General features: G+C 44.5%; 1 protein-coding gene across 2 annotated transcripts in view; it reads left to right on the top strand.

The window, feature by feature from the left end:
• Positions 1–6,913: 6,913 nt before the first annotated feature.
• RSPO2 (R-spondin 2) overlaps positions 6,914–20,657 on the top strand; it is a 111,240-nt gene continuing 97,496 nt past the window's right edge. For both annotated transcript variants that reach the window (XM_061373400.1, XM_061373401.1), the window contains exon 1: positions 6,914–7,446. In XM_061373400.1, coding sequence (XP_061229384.1) covers positions 7,353–7,446 — 94 coding nt within the window. In that variant the 5' untranslated portion in view covers positions 6,914–7,352. The remainder of the gene's footprint in view (positions 7,447–20,657) is intronic.

The raw sequence follows: 20,657 nt of genomic DNA, 5'->3' as shown, positions 1-20,657 counted from the left end.
AGCCTGAACTGGCCTGGTATACATTAGTTTTTCAGTACTTTTCTGATATAAGTGATGACAAACTGAAATCACCATTCTCCATAAGAAGTGAATTATCTGCAGCTGACAAGATGGAATTTGAACTTCACCTTCAGAATGTGATATCCACAAATGAGCACACTGGCTCTGGCACACTCCAAGAGAAATACGGTGTCCACCGCTGGCAGGCAGGAGCTGGTTGTCTTGTGCTGGTCCAAATGGGGAGAGGAGAATACACATCATTTCGGGCATATCTTTCTCATTACTTTTTCTGTGTTCCCTTTTTTTTTTTTTTTCCTACAGAAAAAACTTGAAATTAAACTCAAGAGAGCTACAAAAGTTATTTTAGAGATGTTGCCCCTTCTTTCCATTTGCTTCTCTGAGTTCTTAATTAAAACCTTCACCTTTAATGGGTTTTTTCTTCTCCAGGAAAATGCTCATGGATACTGCAAGAAGTGTTGCATGAGCAAAGCCTGCACAAGCCTGTGAAAAACTAGGAGTTGGATTGTGTTTCAGGGAGGCATGAGAGTTAGAAGGAAGACAGTCTTTCTGTGTAAGAGAATTTAGTTAGATTTGCTTCGAGTCACAGTCTGTTAATAACTACAGTCTTCCTCCATAAAGCATTGGTTATTTTTGCTGAGACAAGACCTTTTTTAAAATTAGCCTAGCTTGAAATCTCTGTAGACAGAACAATTCAAGATAGTGAATTCACTGGCTTACACAGATGATAACTTTTAAAGAACATTGTAGCTTAACATTAAAACCAGACTGATTACTTCAATCATTTTATTTCTTCAAACTGTGGAGGATTTTATGAGAGTTTGAGGGTTTTTTTGTGCACTGTGGATGTTGCAGAGATACCAGGTGGCTAGGTAGTGTTTGAAGGGAAGCTACACGGGTGCCTAAAAGGTGCATGGGGCAATCTGTTTTGGGAGCTCGTGGTTTTTATAGGATTGCCAAATCATCCAGGTTGGCAGGGATCTGGGGAAGGCCCCCATGCAACCTCTTGCTAAAAGCAGGATCAGAAGAGTCCAGACCAGGTTGCTCAAGACCTTGTCCAAGGAAGGCAAGTCCACAACTTGGACCGGTGATTACTCACCCTCACAAGGAAAATTACTGTCTTCTATAGCCAGTGCGAACTCTTTCTCCTATTTCAGTTCATGAGCACTGTCTTCCATTCTTCTGCCCAGAACCTCCATAAGGATCTTAGCTCCACCTGCTCAGTAACCACCTCATAGGTATGGGAAGGAGCTGTTAGGCCTCTCTCAAATCCCCTTGTCCTGGTTTTTGCTAGGATAGAGTTAATTCCCTACTAGCTGGTGCAGTGCTGTGTTTTGGCTTCAGTCTGAGAACAATGCTGATAACACACCAATGTTTTAGTTGTTGCTCAGTAGCACTTACCCTGATCAAGGACTGTTCAGTCTCTCATGCTCTGCCACTGAGGAGGGAGGGGTACAAGAAGCCAGAAAGGAGCAGAGCCAGGACACCTGACCCAAACTGGACAAATGGGTATTCCATACCACAGCACATCATGCCCAGTATATAAACTGGGGACAGTCACCCAGAAGGGGCCGATCACTGCTTGGGTTGAGTTGGGTATTGGTCAGCGATTAGCGAACACTTGTACTGTGCATCACTTGAGGGTGTTTACTTATTTTTTTTCCTCTCTCTATGTATTTCCTATTATTATTATATTTTAATTTATTTCAATTATTAAACTGTTCTTATCTCAACCTGTGGGGTTCTTACCTTTCTTTCCAGTTCTCTTCCTCATCCCACTGCAGATGGGAGGAAGCGAGCAAACAGCTGTGTGGTACTTAATTACTGTTTGAGGTTAAACTACAACACTCCCCTTCCTCAGAGGGAAAAAACCCAGGTCCCTCAGCCTTCCCTCACATGGTTAGTACTCCAGCCACCAAACATGGTGGCTCCTCATTGGTCTTGCTCCAGTTCTGGGAGATGCAAAACTGGGCACATTGTTCCATTATTGTTATTTATTAGTTTAGATCACTTTTCAAAGAATTAACGGATAACATGCTTTTAAACAGTTTAAAGGAGGTAAAGATTATCTTGGAAATAAAGAGTTGGAAGCTGGATTGTGTATAAATTTATTTCTTTTTTAAGTTTAGATGTAAAACTTGCCAGGATCACTCATTTCTTCCACTGAAAATAAAGATACATCTCTTCTACTGCAGTGTAAAGACTTACATATTATTGCTGAAACTAGCCTTAGGAAAGATCATGACTTCAGTGTAAAGGAGATGAGTTGCCCAGCTACAGGAATAAGGATAAATCTCTTTTAAAATAAACTTTGGTATTGTTCATTTTAAGATCTTTCTCTGCTATGTGATGAAGTTAGGATACTTACAGATCACATCATATGGAGCCCAATAAAGAATGGAAAGGTTCAATTACTTTATACTGCAAAAGCAGCAGTACTTTGGCTTTAATACAGCCAAAGTGTAGAAGGTAAGGTCTTTTACAGTCAGTGAAACATCTGTGGAGCACAACACATAAAACTGAATTTTCAATGAACAGAACTCTGGTTCTATAAAATATTAAGATTTTTGAACACTGTAATGAATCATCTCAGCACTGCTCAAGTACATTAATTTGGTTGCTGAGACTTTTGAATAAAGTATGTAAAATGCACCTCTTCTGAGCTATCCCCACAGCTAAAGCTGTTGCCCAGACTCTCATCATCTGGTATTTCAATCATTGCCACATCATCTTCTTGGGCCTGGACTAATGCTTTCTTTCTATGACCATGTTCAATGAACACACTATTGCTCAGGCAGTTTTCCCAGTTCCTCACTTTGATGAATTCCCCCTTAGAATGCAGGCAGTGTTCATTAGTGCCCCAGTGCTGCATGACGGTACACATGCTGTGCCATGCCTACAGTGAATTCCTCTCTGTTGATTTCAGGGGGACTACAGGCACAAAGGCCTACCACATCCTATGGAACCCGTCCCAGTTTTTTTTCCTTGTCTGCTCAAGCCCACTTAGTCTTTCCCTTGTGACTGTAAACATATTCTGCACTCCATAGACTCTGATTTGGCTTCTGAGCCACTGGCACCATTCTTCCCAAGATTTTTAAGGACCGTTTCTTAATTATATCTCAAAATTAGTTTCATTCTTCTTGATTTACTGACCATCCGAAACAGCTACCTATATGCTCGATTTTTTTCTACATTAGTTCTTGTTCTCTTCAGTGTTTGTTTACTCTTACCATTCTTTCAGAAGCTCACCCAAAAAGGGATGCTCTGGTGATCCTCACCCACTTTCCGGCTGCCTGACAGGGGATGACTAGTACTTCAATGTTCTATTTTATCTCCTCCTTCTACCCTCTACATCTGGGCAGTCTTCTCTGAAAACACAGGTTCAGATATTATTTCTGTAACAGCGACTAATCATCTGAGACCTACCTGCAGATTTAAGAACCAAACTATGTCTAATCTGTATCTAGAAAGAAGATTCTTTCCATGCAACCTATTTTAAAACACGAATTTGCCATCCACTGTACTGTCAACACTGTGATCCAGATACTTACTGCCAAATATCTTGCTTTTTGCAACATTATATTCTCTGAATTTAAATCCAGTTTAGCTTGCTGTCTGTCCAGCTTTGTGTTCTTAGCCATTAAGTTTGATTGTAATAAATTTCGTTGCACACTTCCACTGATTCTTCCTCATAATAGGAAGCGTAAGTGGCTTGTCTTCTTTTTGAAAGCACTTCTTGCCTATCATACCTCATGCAGTACTGAGAGTTTACCTCCAATCACCATTTGATCCAGGATGCAGGTGTCCACCACTCAGACTCTGGATCTTTCATACAAGTGCTTTCATACTGTCCCTTTAACAGTCCAACATGCCTAGAAACATCTCTTGATAAATAGTTTTAAAATAAATAAATAATTATATTCCTTTAAATGTTTCCTACCAAAGTATTGAAAATGCCACTCCAGCTCAGATGCCTGCCTGTTACAGACCAACTGTCTGCAGACCTCACTGCCTGCAGATGTTCCCTGCCTTCTGTCCCTTGGTTTAAATCACATGAAAACTACAAGGAAGTAGTTATGTCCTGTACTTACACGGCATGATAGTATGCTAGCCCATGGCTAGCTGTGCCAGGTGTAACAGGGGCTGCCTGTGGGTGGTCTAGCCTGGATGCTGAAATCCCAGCAGCTCCTGAGGCACTGACTGCAGGCTTCCTCTGCAGAGCTGGCTTCTACCTGGGCTACTGCCTCCCCCATTGCAGATAGGCAAATCTCAGTGCTGAGGCTTACTCCTGCTCTTAGAATCTAAGACTTTCACTTGGAGATACCTTCCTCATATTTACTTTTCCACATCTTGGAGCCCAGGGGGGAGAAGGGTGACAGGCTCCCTCCTTAAGAAATGGGGCAAAGTCTGAGACCTGTTTCCCCTGAAACCCAGTACTACATGTTGAGGGACTTAACATCAGTGTCAGCAGGGCACCTTTCTGAGAGTCCATTTATATTTTTATGCATTTCAGACACATCCAGAAACAGAGTTGTGTTCATGGTGAGGTCTTGTTATCACTGTTTAAACAAAGGACTCTAAGACACATCTCCAGGTAACTGTTGTAAAAGCCCTGTGAGTATGGATTTGTAGACCTGAAAAGAGTAAAGGAGGTAACTTCCTGGAGTGCTTACAAAGCTGTGGTTAATCCCTCTGATTTCCCCTTCTTCTTGTAGTCTGATGTCTCTCTCCCTTGCAGTACAACTTCGGGGGGGATCTCTAGGGTGGTCGTATGCTTTTTATTTCTGCATCAGAAAACTGTAACCATGTGCTCTAAAGATAGTGCCAGTGCAAAAAACTGTCAGTCACAGGTACCTGTGGCACACAACCTGTCATGTGAAGTTAGAGTGGATATGGGACTACACATCTTGGAGAACTCTGGTTGCCAGTAAACATCATCCACTAAAATAAATTATGGCCTCTGTTGCAACAAGATATATTGTAAAGTTTCACTGTGTAAGTAGACATGGGAAGTAAAGACCACAAACCACATTTAGACATGCCTTCATTTTTGCGCTCTTTCCCATAGCATCCACTCCAAATCCACTCAGAGACCACTGACACGGAGCTAGGCTGACCTTGGCTGACCTAGTTCTTAGGTCTGTGTTAATTATTTGACGGGTCACATCTCTGAAATTCTTAGGTTATGACAACACTGAGAGGTACAGGTGCTCTGTGTAGCTCAGTGGGATCTTGTACACTGTAACCCCATAATGACAGTTACAATAAATAAAGACTTGACATCGGAAGATGCTATAATTTGACTTTACAAAACGTTTACATTTCATACTAGTGATTAAACCTGTACATCACTACTATTGTACAGTAAGTAAGTGTAAAACAGGGCAGCCCAGGGGTTATTTATAGTAGTGTCTGAGAACTTGTGAAACTCAGGACTAAGTTTTGATGCTGTCTTATACATCCTTTTTTGATTTCAGGGGAGTTATTTAGCTTCTCTGTAACTCAGTCTTCTGTCTGGAAACTGAGGGTACTGATGCTTCTGTGCTTCAGAGGGATATTATACTAATAAATACAGTCAAAATTTCTGGGGTCTCAGGATGGGATGGTAAGCACCATACAGTCAGGCATCATTTATCTGTGGTCAGATTGTCTGGGCCATATACAAAAGTCAGCTGGGGTCTAACATGATTTATTAGCTCAGGCACAGCGCCATGTGAACACAGTTACGCTCCTTCTAGAGTCAGCTCTGTTCTGGAAAGCATACATCTGCTCTGGTGAGAACCTAGCTGGCTCCATCCCGAGGCAGCTCAGGTTCTTTGCCACCACAAGCTCACAACCAGAACTGTCAGTGGGTGTAAAGGAGCAGAAACACCCAGCTCAGAGCCAATCTGGATCCAGCTGGGTTTATTGAGACCTGCCAGCTGTGTCAGACCCAAGCTGCCTCCCCAGCTTCCACACCTTCTCTGTGGTGTCCCAGGTCTTCTGGGGCTCATTATGTCCAGCACCGCAAACAAGAAGCCATGCTTTGTTGATACCTGCAGTGCTGGGGTACAGGCTATGAGTAAAGAGCAGAGAAATCAGATAGCTCTGTGGGGTCAGTGTAATAGATGCTATGAGAATTAACAGGCCCTCCTTCATCAGAGCTAAGTTCACCTGGAACCTCTTGGGTGGTCACTTGTTTCATCCTCTCTTACCTGCACTATTGGGGTTCCTGCTTTACCAGCTCCACAGTACCTTTGCCAAGTAGAGATGTGGCTAGAAACAGCTAAACAAAGTTGTACTTTAGGAATTCAAGAGCCATGCTCCCAGGACAATGAAAGTGGCACTTTATTTGGAAAGTACGAGCTCAGATTTTAAGAAGCCAGAAGAAAAGGAGGGGAAAATAAATGGATAAAGGTTTTAAAGCCAGGGGTGAAAGAAGGAAACAGAGTTAATTAGCAAACACTGCGGGAAGAAAAATAAAAAAGGAATAAAAAAAGCGGGATAGCAGTGCTGAGGACCAGCTTTCCCGAGGCTGTGAGCAGTGCAGGGAAGCGGCGAGGAGGCTTTGCGGGAGCGGAGAAGAGCGCCGAGCGAGGCAAAAACCTCAGCAGCTGCCGGGGCGGGGGGCGCGGGGCGGGCGGGCGTTAGGGCCCGGCGGAGGCAGGGTCGCGGGCGCGGCGGCGGCGGGCGGTGCTAGGGCCGAGCGGGGGGGTTGGTCCCCCGGCGGCGGCAGCGCTACCAATGGACCGCGGCCCCGCAGGAACTGGAGCCCCGGGCGGGGGGGAACAACACGGCACGGACACCGCCTGCATGCGGCCGCCGCCCGCCCCGCCGAGCCCGCGGGGGGCTGCCCCGTGGCGCGGAGCCGGTGTCCGGGTCCGGCGGCGGAGCAGCGCCGCAGAAGGTCGGGTGGGGGGAAGCGGCTGCGCCCCGCCGTGCCCGCGACCTGAGCGCGTGTGGGCGGGGTGCGCCCTGCGCCGCGATAAATAGCGCTGTGCCGCGACTGACAGCCCGGCCCGAGCGGCACCGCTGGCCGCCGAGGTGGGGAAAGCTGCGCTCCGCCGTCTGTGCGCGCCCCACGGCCGTGCTGCTTCTCGTTTTGTTTCTCGGGGAGAGCCGGAGCAGGGGGCGGACCGGGCGAGCCGGAGCCAGGCTCTTTCCCCTTCTCCCTCCCTGCGGCGCACGGGAGATGCTGGAAGCTGCTGCGAGTTTGCAGCGCCCGAGAAGTGCGGCGAGAGCCGTGTGAGCTCCTGCCGGTCCCCGCTGCTGGCAGCCGCTCGTAGTCCCGTACGCAGCCGGCCCCCGCCGCCCCTTTCTGCCGCCGGAGCAGGCTGCCCACCCCGCAGCCCAGGATGCAGTTTCGCCTCTTCTCTTTTGCCCTGATCATACTGAACTGTATGGATTACGGCCACTGCCAAGCCGGCCGCTGGAGACGCAGCAAGAGAGGTGAGTAGCGCTGCCGCTCGCCCGGGACGCCCGCCTGGGTCAGTGGTGCCAGCGGGGCACCAGGACTGCGTGTGCCCGTCCCCTTCTTCCGCTCCGGGGCAGCACGGGCAGGTGAGCTGTGTCTGCTCCGTGCAGGCACGGCGAGCAGGGGTGCGGGGCTGCTTCCCGTCCTCCTGCTGGGAGGCCGGAGCGGGCGGAGCGGCGTGGCCCCTTTCCCGATGGGAGTCTGCTCCGCGGGGCGCTGCCGGGGCCGTCGAGCGATAGGTGCAGTCCCCCGCCACTCCAGCCCCTTCGGACGTGTCGTCCTTCTCCCCGCGGGGTCGGCCGAGCCGAGGTCTCGCCGGGAACTGCCCAACGCGGGAATGGAGCTGCCGGCCCCTCTGCTGCCGTCACCCATGGAAGCGGCCGGTCCCGCCGTCGTAGCTCACGGCGGCTCGAGGTTCGGTGTTTGCCGCGCCGCTCAGGCTCGTGTGCCCGTGCGGCGGGCTTTGAAGAGCATCCTGTCCAGCATCCTTGGGGTGACCGTGTTTCCGAGGCAGGGCTCTCCCCTGCCCGCACGGTCCCAGTCCCGTTCCCGCCGCTCCCGCGGTTCTCGGCGGCTCAGCTCGGGATTGCCGGTAAGGCGGAGCGAACCGCGCCTCTCCCAGCACCAAGGGATGCCTGTGCCGCCAACTTTGGCTAAAGCAGGCAGATCCCTCTGAGTTAGAAAGGGAAACGGTGCGTTAGAGTTTAATTTGTTTTTCCTAAAATGCTGGTGTCGGGATTACTGGAGTTCAGAAGTCGGAGCGGTGAGATGTGCCAGTACAGCACCCATGTGGACGAAAAGGTTACTGCAGCTCTCCCAGCTGTCAGCGCAGTCTGGTGGGCTTTTCTGCTTCTTTCCTTTCTTTTTCTTTTATCTTCTTTCTTTCTTTTCTTTTCTTTCTTTTTTTTTTTTTTCCTCCTGTTTTTGGGCTTAAACCATCAGTATAAATACTTTTATAATACAAATATTTCGCTAACCCCTTGCGTATTATTTTCTTGGCCATGTCTTTCCTTCCCATTCCTAAAGTTAGCTGAGGTTATCAGGTGTCTCAGCTGCTGCGAAATTCGTATTTTTGAAAGAACTGGACTTTTGGTGAAGTTATTTGGAAGGGGAAGGAGCTAATATCTCCTGTGTTAAGCCAGTGCATATAGCACTGAAAGTGTGAAAGGGCAATAGTCTGCACTTTTATGAAGATGTTACCTTCAGAGTACATACAAATAAAATTGTGAAGCAGTTTAATTTTGGTGTTTTTTCAACAGATGGTTTCCGGAATTTAATTTTTGTGTGTGTGGCTAGAACTCTAGGAGTCCTTTAAAGTGACCAGACTATCTGTGCTAACAAAGGGTATACTGTGTCTTTAATTAAATGTGGAACTACTTAGAGTGCTGGCTAGACTTCGGAGGGTGATAGTGGTATTTCTGCTTTACAACAGAGCTTAAGGATTGCATTGTGGGAGTACTGAAATGAATAGACATCCAACTCGAGTTGTGTGAATTGTCCTCCAACAAAAACTTAAGCTGGTTTTAATTGATCTCATGTTCACTGATTGATCTTAGACCGATTGTTGCGCTTGTTGAACAGTTGGCTTTTCCAAAAGAGATTGATTTAAATTAGGTTTTAGTTTAGTTATTGGGTAAATACCATCAGTATTGACAGTTGACTTACTGGCGCTGTTTCATGCTGTCACCTAAGGGTTCTGTTTTGCGCTTTGAAGAATGCAGTCTTTTTCAGCTAATAAGTCTAAAGTAGTAAGCATAGCCAGTTCTGAGCACTGAAAGCAAACCCTAAGAATGTATTCAAATTATAATAGACATTTGCTATGACACATGCAGTCTGAAGTAATGCTTTCGTACAGGACCCAAAATTCCAATAATTTCACAATTTTTCCATATCCCATCTGCAAATAATAAGGCATTCACTGTGGGGTACTGGCAGTTAAAATTTCTCTGGCATTCTGTTTTTGTCTGTTACATGATCTCAGATGCTCCATAATATCATTTACGTAATGAAATAAAATTTTTGGCATAGATCAAGTCTCCTGTGAGGTAGAAATCAATTGCATTCAGTGGAACTGTGGGCAACTACCATGTGTAGCTGACTTCTTTAAGCAGCTAAATGTACAGTAGACTTCAAGTATATATGCCTATATTGGAGTTTGAGTGGATTTGTATCTGATGTAAGATATTCTAGTGAAAAAGAATTTAGTAAATGCGAGGCGATGTTCCCAGTCATCTTCAACCCTTTCCCAAACCAAGGCATGCAACTTTGCAGTAGAAGCGGAATGAAAAATTGAGGTTGAGTGTGGTTTCTACCTGGCATTGATTTGTGTTTTGTTAGTCAATGTTATTTCATTAAACATTATTTGGTAAATGCATTATAATCAACAGATTCTAACTCCACTGCTGCTTTTAGTTACTTTTGCAACTCATTAGAGTATTTCTGTGCCTAGCTGGCTCAGAACCTTGATTTCCTTGAAACAGGCCAGCAAATTCTCACTCTGCAAGTCTCTGTCCTGAGGAGGTAATTATGATTACTTGCTTTTTGTGCAGAACCTATTCTAAAATGGATCTAAGGGTTACTTACATAGCTTGAAGGTCAGTGGTGTAATCTCACACCTGATGTCAAAGCAAATCCTTTCTCTTTGTAGTCTAATTGTACAACTTCATTTTTTAATTTCTTGTAGTACTCACTTTTTCATTTCAATTAAAATTTCCTTCAGATTTCTCTTTAGCAGTCAGTATAACATGGAAAAGTACATAGTGTTCACTGTAAATAGCTGTCAAAATCTAGATGTTAACAGAATTCCCTCAGCATAAAAAGGTCAATGTGACAGCAGTGCCTGCATTGATGGGAAGATCCAACTGTAGTACCTCCAGTGAGGCTCTTTGAGGTTGGTGAAACCAGCTCTGGAATAATGAGTGATGTGAATGGGACACATTAACACTGGGAAATTGGAAGTTACCTATATCCAAGAACTCAAAGAGAAACTATGGGTGTTGAATACTTGTCTTTCTGTTTAGCTCATGCTCAAGGAGTGTCGTAAGGGCTAAGGTGCGTACTTGTCTCCTGGACGTTATTCTATGATACTATGCTCTCACTCAGTATTAGATGTACTTAAAGAAAGGGGTACTATCTGTGGCAATGGGTGAATAGTATGTGACAGTGGCCATGGCAAAATATCCATAGGTGGAAATAGCAGGAATGCCTGGGAAAGATTTACCCAGGTGTTTTTTTGGAGCTCACTATAGCTCTGTGTATGGCAATTGTAGCAGTATGTGTATGTATGGAGGAACATGGTAGCTGGAATCAAAATTATGTAAATGAAATCTGTATTACCTTTATGTAAGATGGGAATCTTGACCACAAACAAGTTACTAATATTATAATTGTATATAGGCTGTTACATGGATTTTCAGCTAGAAAAAAAGCCTGTTCAGATATTGGGGGCTGATTTACCTTTCCTGACTAGATACTATGAGATGGTGAGACCCTTGGAAACTATCTCAGTTGAACTGTGCAGTCAGGCTTTTGGAAATACTGATGATTTGAGCACTAGGAAAAAGCAATCTATGTTGGAGGTACTCAACTGAAGTAAGCATCACATCTGCTTTTATAGCAACTGTACTACCTCCGAAAGAGTAATTTGCAATCTCAAAAACCCCAAACCTAACATCATAAGACAAAGAATATCTTCGAATTGTCCAACAGTGTCCAAATATTTTACCTATTCTATCTTTTTCCCTTTGAACTGGAAACATGTTTTACGTTTGGAGGACAGTTAACTTTGTCTGTGGGTTAAGCCTTAAAATCTTAGGAGGAAGCTGTACTTTGAGATACCTGTTTTTCTCAGGTGTTACATTAAATACTTTTAACAGAATTTGTAAAAGAGCTGAGATGTTAACACTTCCTGGAGCAATTTCCCAGGTAGTTGTGATCAGTAGTAAAGCTTTGGAGGGTAGCTTCTGTGCCTCAGCCCCTTACTACTTAGGATAGTCAGTTATTAAGCATTCTTTATATACACATCATTACTACAGCAGCAAGAATATGCTAACACTGTAACCACTGAAAAGTAAAAGCTTTTAAACTTTTTGGCAACACCCTATGATCTGTTAAGTCTGAGAAAGTTTCTTACATAAAATACCAGCAGAAGTCAGAACTTCTGTGTTAGTGACTGAGTACCAACCTAAGTAATGGTGCAGTTACTGAGGATAGTTGATGCTCAAGTGTGTTTGTAGGAGAGATGATCAAAACACCAAGAGCAAGATTCACCATGAAATCAGGCACCTAAGTTTAGGGCCTTGGTTCAGTTTCCTGAAGTATGTTTCTAGTGCTGCTTGTAATATTTAAAATTGGACAACCTGGGCTTGGCATGTATGTGATCTTGAGCAAGCGGAGGTCAGGCAGGGTACCCTGGAACAACTTGTGTGCACCTGTCAGGTGTCTCAAGGAGGCCTGTTATAGTGGAAACTATAAGTTAGGAGCGTGTGCTGGCACAGTGTTGCTGTGTGTATGCTTTCCCTCACCTGTATCCATCCCCATAGCCTCCATTCTGGGCCACTTAGGGTCCAGATGCTGGACTCAGTGGCTGTAGACCTTGAAGTCTATGCTTATGGAATCATAGAATGGTTTGGGTTGGAAAGGACCTTCAGATCATCTAATTCCAACCCCCTGCCACATGCTTATATGCTTTTTGTTTTAAAAACTGCAGCATGATTTACATTGTAATGAAGAATTTGGCTGAAATCTGTTACTAGAGCAGCTCAAAATGGATGACAAATACCAAAAGTGAGTTTGTACGCTAATATAGGGAAGCTAAGATGCTAACAGCAAGAATGCAGTTTCTCACTTCAGTGTGTCATTTACAATACACAGGCCAACATACAGCATAATTACTATGACAAAGTGTGTTTGCATGGTAGTGTTTAGATAAGCTGCTTTTAATGAAAAATGTGATGTTATTTAAAAGCTAGAAAGTGAAAGAGGTGTTGATTATCAAAACTCAAGGCATAAAGAAATAAGCGGTCTTTCTGTAAGCTGTGTTTTGTTGCTTGTTTTTTCTTTAATTTCTCTTGCTATTTCTGCCAAGAGTCTGACTATCCCATGGAGGTCTGTATTTCATTTCTGATCACTTAGCTATTTTTCAATACCAAAAACCCTTAGCTAACCATACCTTAGAGGGGACTGTCTAGTTAAACCTGCAGACCATCACAGGCTGCAAACTTTTCTCCCAGTGCTTTACATCAAACTCTGAAGCATACAGCTGACCATAAAATCCCTTTCCAAAAATGAATCCTTGATTATAAACTCCAGGGGTGGGATTCATTTAATTATTTGTAATACGAGTATCTACATTTTCTTTAATAATTGATATAGTGCTAGTTGGTACAGTCCATGGAGCTGTTGGTACATTTAAACTCATCCTACAGTAGGTGCTTGCTTTTGATAAGATAAAGCATACCCCAAACATGGTAAGCGTAAGATGACTTGACTACCTCTATCTATAATTGAAGATGTGTACACCTGAACTACACTTTACTGTTAGCCCTTGTAATAAGCTGAAATGAGACCCAAATGAGAAGGGAATCACCACATCCAATCTTACCACCTATCTTAAAATTGTGTGTTGGTGCAGCTGTTTAACAGATAAGGTCCCTGAAAGTGATACTTTCTCTTGTATTAGAGGTACATTTAGTTTCAGGTATTTTGTAAGGACTAAATTAGATTCCTGAGACATGCCTTCTCATTTTCTTTTCACCTTAAAGTTTTGTTTAGTCACAGTTGGAGAGCTTTCTGTATTTGTCTAGGCTCCAAGTGTTTGCTAATCCTTTTCTTGGTGAAAAGCATGAGTTCATATGTGTTGGCTGTTGATAATGCACAAATGTAACAGCTTGATCCTTTCATTGTGGGCTGCTTTAGACACCAAAATGAGGTGCTGCCATGGTTTTCATACTCATTGTAGTACTTGTTTAGTAGATGCCGTGCTTTGGAAAGCATCAGTCACATGCTGCAAAGCCACTTGGTGCATGCAGAGTAAGTCTTGTCACCTTTTTGGACAGTAGTGTTGAGTTTAAAGCCTATTCCCAGGTAATTTTAGGTGTAGAGCATTGAATAGACTTCTAGTGTGACTTTTGGATATCTGGATTCTGACTAAAACATTTTGGGAAGTGAAGTTGCAAGGGGACCTTGTCTCCGAGCTCTGTCAGGCAGCTGAAGAGTTTGGGTCATACAGCTGTTTCTCCTATCTACATGATGGATTTGTCCAGCTGGCTCCATACATAAAGGCCACTTGCTGACCAGGGTTTACCATTACACTTGTTGAAGTGTGTGTATTTGTGGTCAATAGTGTAGCTTGTAAACCTGACTTGAAACCTGTCTGCATCACTTCATTCTCTGGTTCTTCCGGCTCTCACAGGGTTTAACATGAGATGGACTGTTCTGTCTGTCTTCACTAATGCCTTCTCAAAACTCCGAGGAGAAATGAAGTGAAAATGGATTACCCCTCTGGTGTGTGCCCCCAAAAGCAGAAAATCGTGTAACATGATGTCAAACACAGGAGAAGCAAGAGTGAAAGAATGAGTCTGTCAGACACTCTAATGTCACCCTTGCAGTGCAGTTTCTGCATTGAGGTGGCAGGAGGAGAAATTCCATGGAGTTGGTGTTTGTTTGTACATAATCCTATTTCAAAATACTTAATTGATGTGAAAATCGATGTTCTGAGCATGGGCTGGAGATGACAACTGTAACTCACCTAAAATGGTGGCATATCAGAATACTTTACTCTGTATATAATCCTCTGAGACTTCAAGGGTTTAAGACCATAACTGTATGTCTTTACTCTGGCTTTGCTCCATTTGAGCACCCTGATTAGCACATCTCTGACCTTTATCTATTAAACTGTGGATCAGGTAGCAGGTGCTAGCATTTTCTGGATGTGTGCAGCTCACCCTGTCTCATCCTTTTGTTCGTACCTAAATACTCTTGAATGCAACGCTCCAATGAATTTATGTAGCTTTGCTTTAATCTCCCAGAGCCCTGTGAGAGGTGGTTAGGGGCTCTGGAGCTCAGATAGTCTTTTCATCAATTCTCCAGGATACAGGGGAGGACCTGAAAGAAGCCAGGAGGATTGGCCAAGTTAATAAATGGTTGAAAGGGTGGTGTCACAGTGAAGGGTTTGGGTGTCTTGAACACGGGACTCAAGTTTGTAGGCCAGGTCTGCTGGGGGCTGGTGGAGCTGGTCTGATAAAGAAGGGGAAGAGCAGTTTTGGTAGGAGGCTTGCCAGACTGGTCAAGGAGGCTTTGAACTAGATGTGTTGGGGGAGGGGGGCATCATTCCATCCCAACACACCGAGTCAGTTGCCAGCACCTATAATAAATGCTCAGAGCAATGCAGAGATATTCCGGCTCCTCCAGCCAATGAGCCACTTCATTTGGAGCTCGGCTCAGATGCCTCTATACAAATGCCTGTAGCATGGGGAACAAACAAGAGGAATTAGAGATGTGTGCTCGTCTACGGGGGTATGATATTATAGACATCGCAGAATCATGGTGGGATGGCTCCTATGACTGGAGTGTTGGAATGGAAGGTTACAGACTCTTTAGAAAAGACAGGCCTGGCAGGCGGGGAGGGGGAGTTGCTCTTTATGTTAGGGATAGGCTGGAGAGTATGGAACTCTGTCTGGGTACAGGTGAGCAGTTGACAGAGAGCTTGTGGGTCAGGGTTAAAGGGAAAACAGCAATGGGAGGCATTACTGTGGGGATCTGTTACAAACCGCCTGATCAAGGAGAACCTGCGGATGGAGCACTCTATAGGCAGATAGGAAAAGTGTCACACTCACAGGCCCTTGTTCTCATGGGTAACTTCAACCATCCTGACATCTGTTGGAATGACGGTACAGCCCGGCACGAGCAATCCAGGAGGTTCCTCGATTGTGTGTAAGACAACTTCCTTCTGCAGATAATAGAGGAACCGACAAGGAGAGGTGCCATGCTTGACCTTGTGCTCACCAACGGGGAAGGGCTGGTTGGAAATGTGGCACTGCAGGGCAGCCTTGGATGCAGCGACCACGAGATGGTGAATTTGAGATCCTTAGGACAGTGAGAAGATGGTGCTCACTGCCCTGGACTTCAAAAGAGCAGACTTTGGCCTCTTCAGGAACCTGCTTAGTAAGGTTCCATGGGATATAGCCCTAGAGGGCAGGGGGGCCCAAGACTCTTGGTTGATATTAAAGGATCACCTGCTACAAGCTCAGGAGTGTTGCATCCCAACCAGAAGGAAGTGCAGCAGGAGGGCCAGGAGACCTCCTTGGATGGATAAGGAGCTGCTGAGGAAAATTCAAGTGAAAAAAGAGTTTTATAGAAAGTGGAAGCAAGGACAGGTGGCCTGGGAAGAATACAGGGATGTTGTCCAGGAAGCTAGGGACCAGGTTAGGAAACCTAAGGAAGGCCCAGTTATAATTAAACTTGGCTAGGGATATTAAGGATAACAGGAAGGGATTCTACAGGTACATAGCAAATAAAAAACAGACTAGGGAGAACATAGGCCCCCTCAGGAAGCTCTCAGGAGAACTAGCTACACAGGATTTGGAGAAGGCTGAGGTTCTGAATGACTTCTTTGCCTCGGTCTTCTCTGGCAAAGGCTCTGACCGCACCACCCAAGTCTTGGAAGGCAGACGCAGGGACTGTGAGAATGAAGACCTTGGGCCCACTGTAGGAGAGGAATTGGTTTGAGACCATCTTAAAAATCTGAATGTGCACAAGTCCATGGGTCCTGATGAAATCCATCTGTGGGTCCTGAAGGAGCTGGCGAATGAAGTTGCTAAGCCGCTGGCCATCATATTTAAAAAATCATGGCAGTCAGGTGAAGTTCCCGACAACTGGAAAAAGGGAAATATAACCCCCACTTTCAAGAAGGGGAAAATGGATGACGCAGGGAATTACAGAACAGTCTCACCTCTGTGCCTGGCAAAATGTTGGAGCATATTCCAATGGAAGGCATGCTAAGGCACATGAAAATCAACAAGGTGCTTGGTGACAGCCAGCATGGCTTCACTAAGGGGAAATCCTGCCTGACCAATTTGGTGGCCTTCTAAGATGGGGCTACAGAACTGATGGACAGGGGTAGAGCAGTTGATGTCATCTACCTGGAATTGTGTGAAGCGTTCGACACTGTCCCACACGACATTCTTGTCTCTAAATTGGAGAGACATCAATGTGATGAATGGACCACTTGGTGGATAAAGAACTGGCTGGATGGCTGCACACAAAGAGTTGTGGTCAATGGCTCAATGTCCAGCTGGAGACCAGTAATGAGTGGTGTCCCTCAGGGATCGGTGTTGGGACCAGTCTTGTTTAACATCTTTGTCAGTAACATGAACAGTGGGATTGAGTGTGCCCTCGGGAAGTTTGCCGATGACACCAAGCTGTGTGGTTCGGTTGATTTGCTGGAGGGAAGGAATGCCATCCAGAGGGACCTTGACATGCTTGTGAGGTGGGCTGATGCCAGCCTTATGAAGTTTAACCATGCCAAGTGCAAGTTCCTACACCTGGGTAGGAGCAATCCCAGACACAGCTACAGGCTGGGCAGAGAAGAGATTCAGAGCAGCCCTGCGGAGAAGAACTTGGGGGTGTTGGCTGATGAGAAAATGAACATGAGCCAACAGTGTGCGCTTGCAGCCCAGAAAGCCAACCGTATCCTGGGCTGCATCAAAAGGAGTGTGACCAGCAGGTCGAAGGAGGTGATCCTGCCCCTCTACTCTGCTCTTGTGAGACCTCACCTGGAGTATTGTGTGCAGTTCTGGTGTCCTCAACATGAAAAGGACATGGAACTGTTGGAATAAGTCCAGAGAAGGGCCATGAGGATGATCAGGGGACTGGAGCACCTCCCGTATGAAGATAGGCTGAGAAAGTTGGGGCTGTTCAGCCTGGAGAAGAGAAGGCTGCGTGGAGACCTCATAGCAGTCTTCCAGTATCTGAAGGGGGCTAGGGAGGGACTCTTCATTAGGGACTGTAGTGACAGGACAAGGAGTAACGGGTTAAAACTTAGACAGAGGAAGTTTAGATTGGATATAAGGAGGAAATTCTTTCCTGTTAGGGTGGTGTTGCACTGGAATAGGTTGCCCCGGGAGGTTGTGAATGCTTCATCCCTGGCAGTGTTCAAGGGCAGGTTGGATGAGGCCTTGGGTGATATGGTTTAGTGTGTGGTTGTCCCTGCCCATGGCAGGGGGGTCGAAACTTGATGATCTTAAGGTCCTTTCCAACCCTAACTATTCTATGATTCTATGATTATCCTATTTTGATGCAACCGCTTCTTGCTTAAATGGAAACTTGTCACTTAAAATTCATTTTTAGGTAGTAGCGTGCAGAATATTGGTGTTTAAATTTTCTGATGTGCTTGTTTATGGAATTGAATGTACAACTGTGAAGAGCAAAAAGGTTTAGGGAAAAAAGGTTTAAAGTTGTAATGTGGGGGCGGAAAGAGACTATTTTCTTTATTCTTTCAGGGAAAGCAGAAAACTATCTAGTGTTTGAGGTACCTTGATTGTGTGATCTAGGGGAGGTTTTCAAGATTCCACCTGTTAAGATCTGGTGAGCAGTGCAGAAAATGTTCATGGTCTTTGTTTCATTGTAATAGGAGAAATATCTTTTGATAGCAGGCAGTTTGCAAATCTTGGCATCCAGTAATTAAGCAGTTATGTATTTCCTTTTGAAATGCAAATTTCAGTAGAGCCAACTACTTGATGATTCTGTAAGGCTTTGTCCTTGTATGAGGGAATAGAATTTATGCTATCTGCTTTCATTCCTTTCTTTTGTTTTGTTTTTTATGGGATGTTTGCATGACTGTAACAAGGGAAGTGTAAGTAATTACAGGTAATACTTAGAAGAGGCATGCAGCTCTGTAATTATGTTTCAAAATAAACACTTCTAATTGAATTATGACTGTTATTTGAAGAGGGTAATAGCAAATCTCATGTATGGTTAACATAGATCCAGAACATTATGAAAATCCTTCTAGTATGATTTTCTGTTAAAAAAAAAATAGTTTTTGCTCTCTAGGATTTAAGAAATGTAAATCTGAAAATAATCCAGAACATATGGTTTAGGGAGTATGAGTCTCAAATTTACCTCACAGAACTTTTGTATTTTTTTTGAGAATTGTCAAGATTTTCTCCATCTTGATGAAAACCAGACCCAAACATAAATGTAGTGAGGCAGAGGAAGGGGCCTAAAAGATAAATAGTGTTTGTGATACTGGCTTTTAGGTAGAGCCTAAATTGGTGCTTTTTTAATCAGTGGGCAGTTACATGAACACTAACTCCTGAGTAGCTGCAATGAAGACAATTTTTGTGCGGCCTTATATATTGGGAGAAACTTGTACTGCTTTAAACTGCAAAGAGACAGCAGTATTTCTGTTAGGGTGTTACAGTGGTGCAACAAAATATAAGCTTCCTGAAGAGATACTACTTTCTTTTTCAGGTTGAAATGCTGGCTGAAGTATGTTACACACAAATACTCTGCATTAATGTATGGTCTCTTCAGCCGTATGGTCGCCACCTTTGAAATACCAAAAAACCCCAAAGCCCCCCTAGCCACATCAAGCCATATCAGACAGATGGCTGTTGTGCATGCACAGATTAATCTGCACATGTATAGCAGCGCTGACAACACCCAGTGCATCCACACTGAAACTTGCTGGGCAACTTGGGAACCACTGAAACAGCAACTGTGCCTGGCAAAGATGGGTGTTAGTGATTTGCTCTTGCTTCTTTTTTGGATTACTTAATTAAAAAAAATTGAAGTGGGTATGATATGTTTTGATTTTAAACCTACCAACTTCCCAAGAGATTCCACTTCAAGCATGTAGCTACAGCTCTTTAGAATGGGAATTAAAGCTTCATCATCTTTCACCTTATCTATGTTGAGGTGGTACTTAAGAATCCAGACTGAGGTGAGGCCCAGTAATGCTGGCCCTGCTTAGACAATAACCTTTGAATTAAGGTTGCCAGAGCAGAATCTGTCCCAGATTACCCTCCACTATCAGAAATGTTCTTTGGCCTTTCATTACAGCTGGTTCAGGGCTGGTTTAGGTCTCACTTTACACAGTGTGTGCCAATAACATGATGTAGCCTATCAAGGGGTGAGAGAGTAAGCCTTACGTATTTTATTTCTGAATAAAATTAACTTGTATCATCAGCCATCACTGTCAAAGGGAAGTCTGGAAGAGAGGACAACCTGATGCAACTTCCTGAGGGGAAGCAGGAATGTAAAAAGCACCTCACTCTTCAGAAAAGAAGAATTTGTTTAGGGATCTGCCTTAAGAATTCCATGGGTTACAGCTCTGGAGAGAAGAGGCACCTGAGGAAGCTGGTTGGTTTTCAAGGATTACAGTGCTGATGCCCTCAGTGGCATGGTTTAGTGGTGGACGTGGCAGTCCTGGGGTAATGGTTGAACTTGATGATCTTAAAGGGTTTTTCCAACCTAGCTGGTGCTATGATCCTATGGCATGGATTAATTTTTGACTCTGCAAGAGTAATTGTGTCTTGACAGGATCACTGCAGCGCAGCCCAGGTGTGCTAGGTTGTGTTCACAGAACACCACCACAGCAGCAACTTGCTTTTAGCTTGCTCAGAGCTATTGCTAAATACTGCAGAATACTTACAAATATGCGATGCTTCACTCTTGCAAGGGACCTAAACCGAAAGAACTTCGTCCTTATTGAATTATATGCTTTAATACTTTCATTAGGAGGATTCTGAGGAGGTGGTTTTACTTCTAAATTTAGTGTCTCCTCCTCTCCAAAATGGTCAGTCTTCTCTTCCCTGCTTTGTTGAATGGTCACTTGTGAGGAAAGCTGTTTTTCTGAGGAGCATCAGAGTAGGACATTTTTGTTCCTTTGCTGTTGTGGTCTACTGCTGTAGCTACAGCTGATCACAGGGCATTTCTTCAACATATAGTCCTTGCTTGGGCCATCAAAAATATAGCTGGCCTGTATGAGTCCTTGGTGAATTTATGATGTTCTGTAAATATTCATTGCACATGTGCTGGTCACCTGTTTTGTGGTGTTGTCTGCCTGTCATGGTTGAGTGCAGGGAAGTCTGCCCTCCTGGTGAGAGGGTACCTTCAAGAAGTCAGAGGAATTGCTTGCATTACTAGTCTTTCCACATGTAAAACTTTTGCTTAATACATATCT

This window comes from Neopsephotus bourkii, unplaced genomic scaffold, assembly GCF_033783945.1.
Source record: "Neopsephotus bourkii isolate Nb327-2 ecotype Australia unplaced genomic scaffold, CSIRO-AGI_Nbou_v1 NB_1630, whole genome shotgun sequence".
NCBI lineage: Eukaryota > Metazoa > Chordata > Aves > Psittaciformes > Psittacidae > Neopsephotus > Neopsephotus bourkii.
The sequence above is the reverse complement of the archived record's forward strand: the minus strand, read 5'-3'. Positions and strand labels throughout refer to the sequence as shown.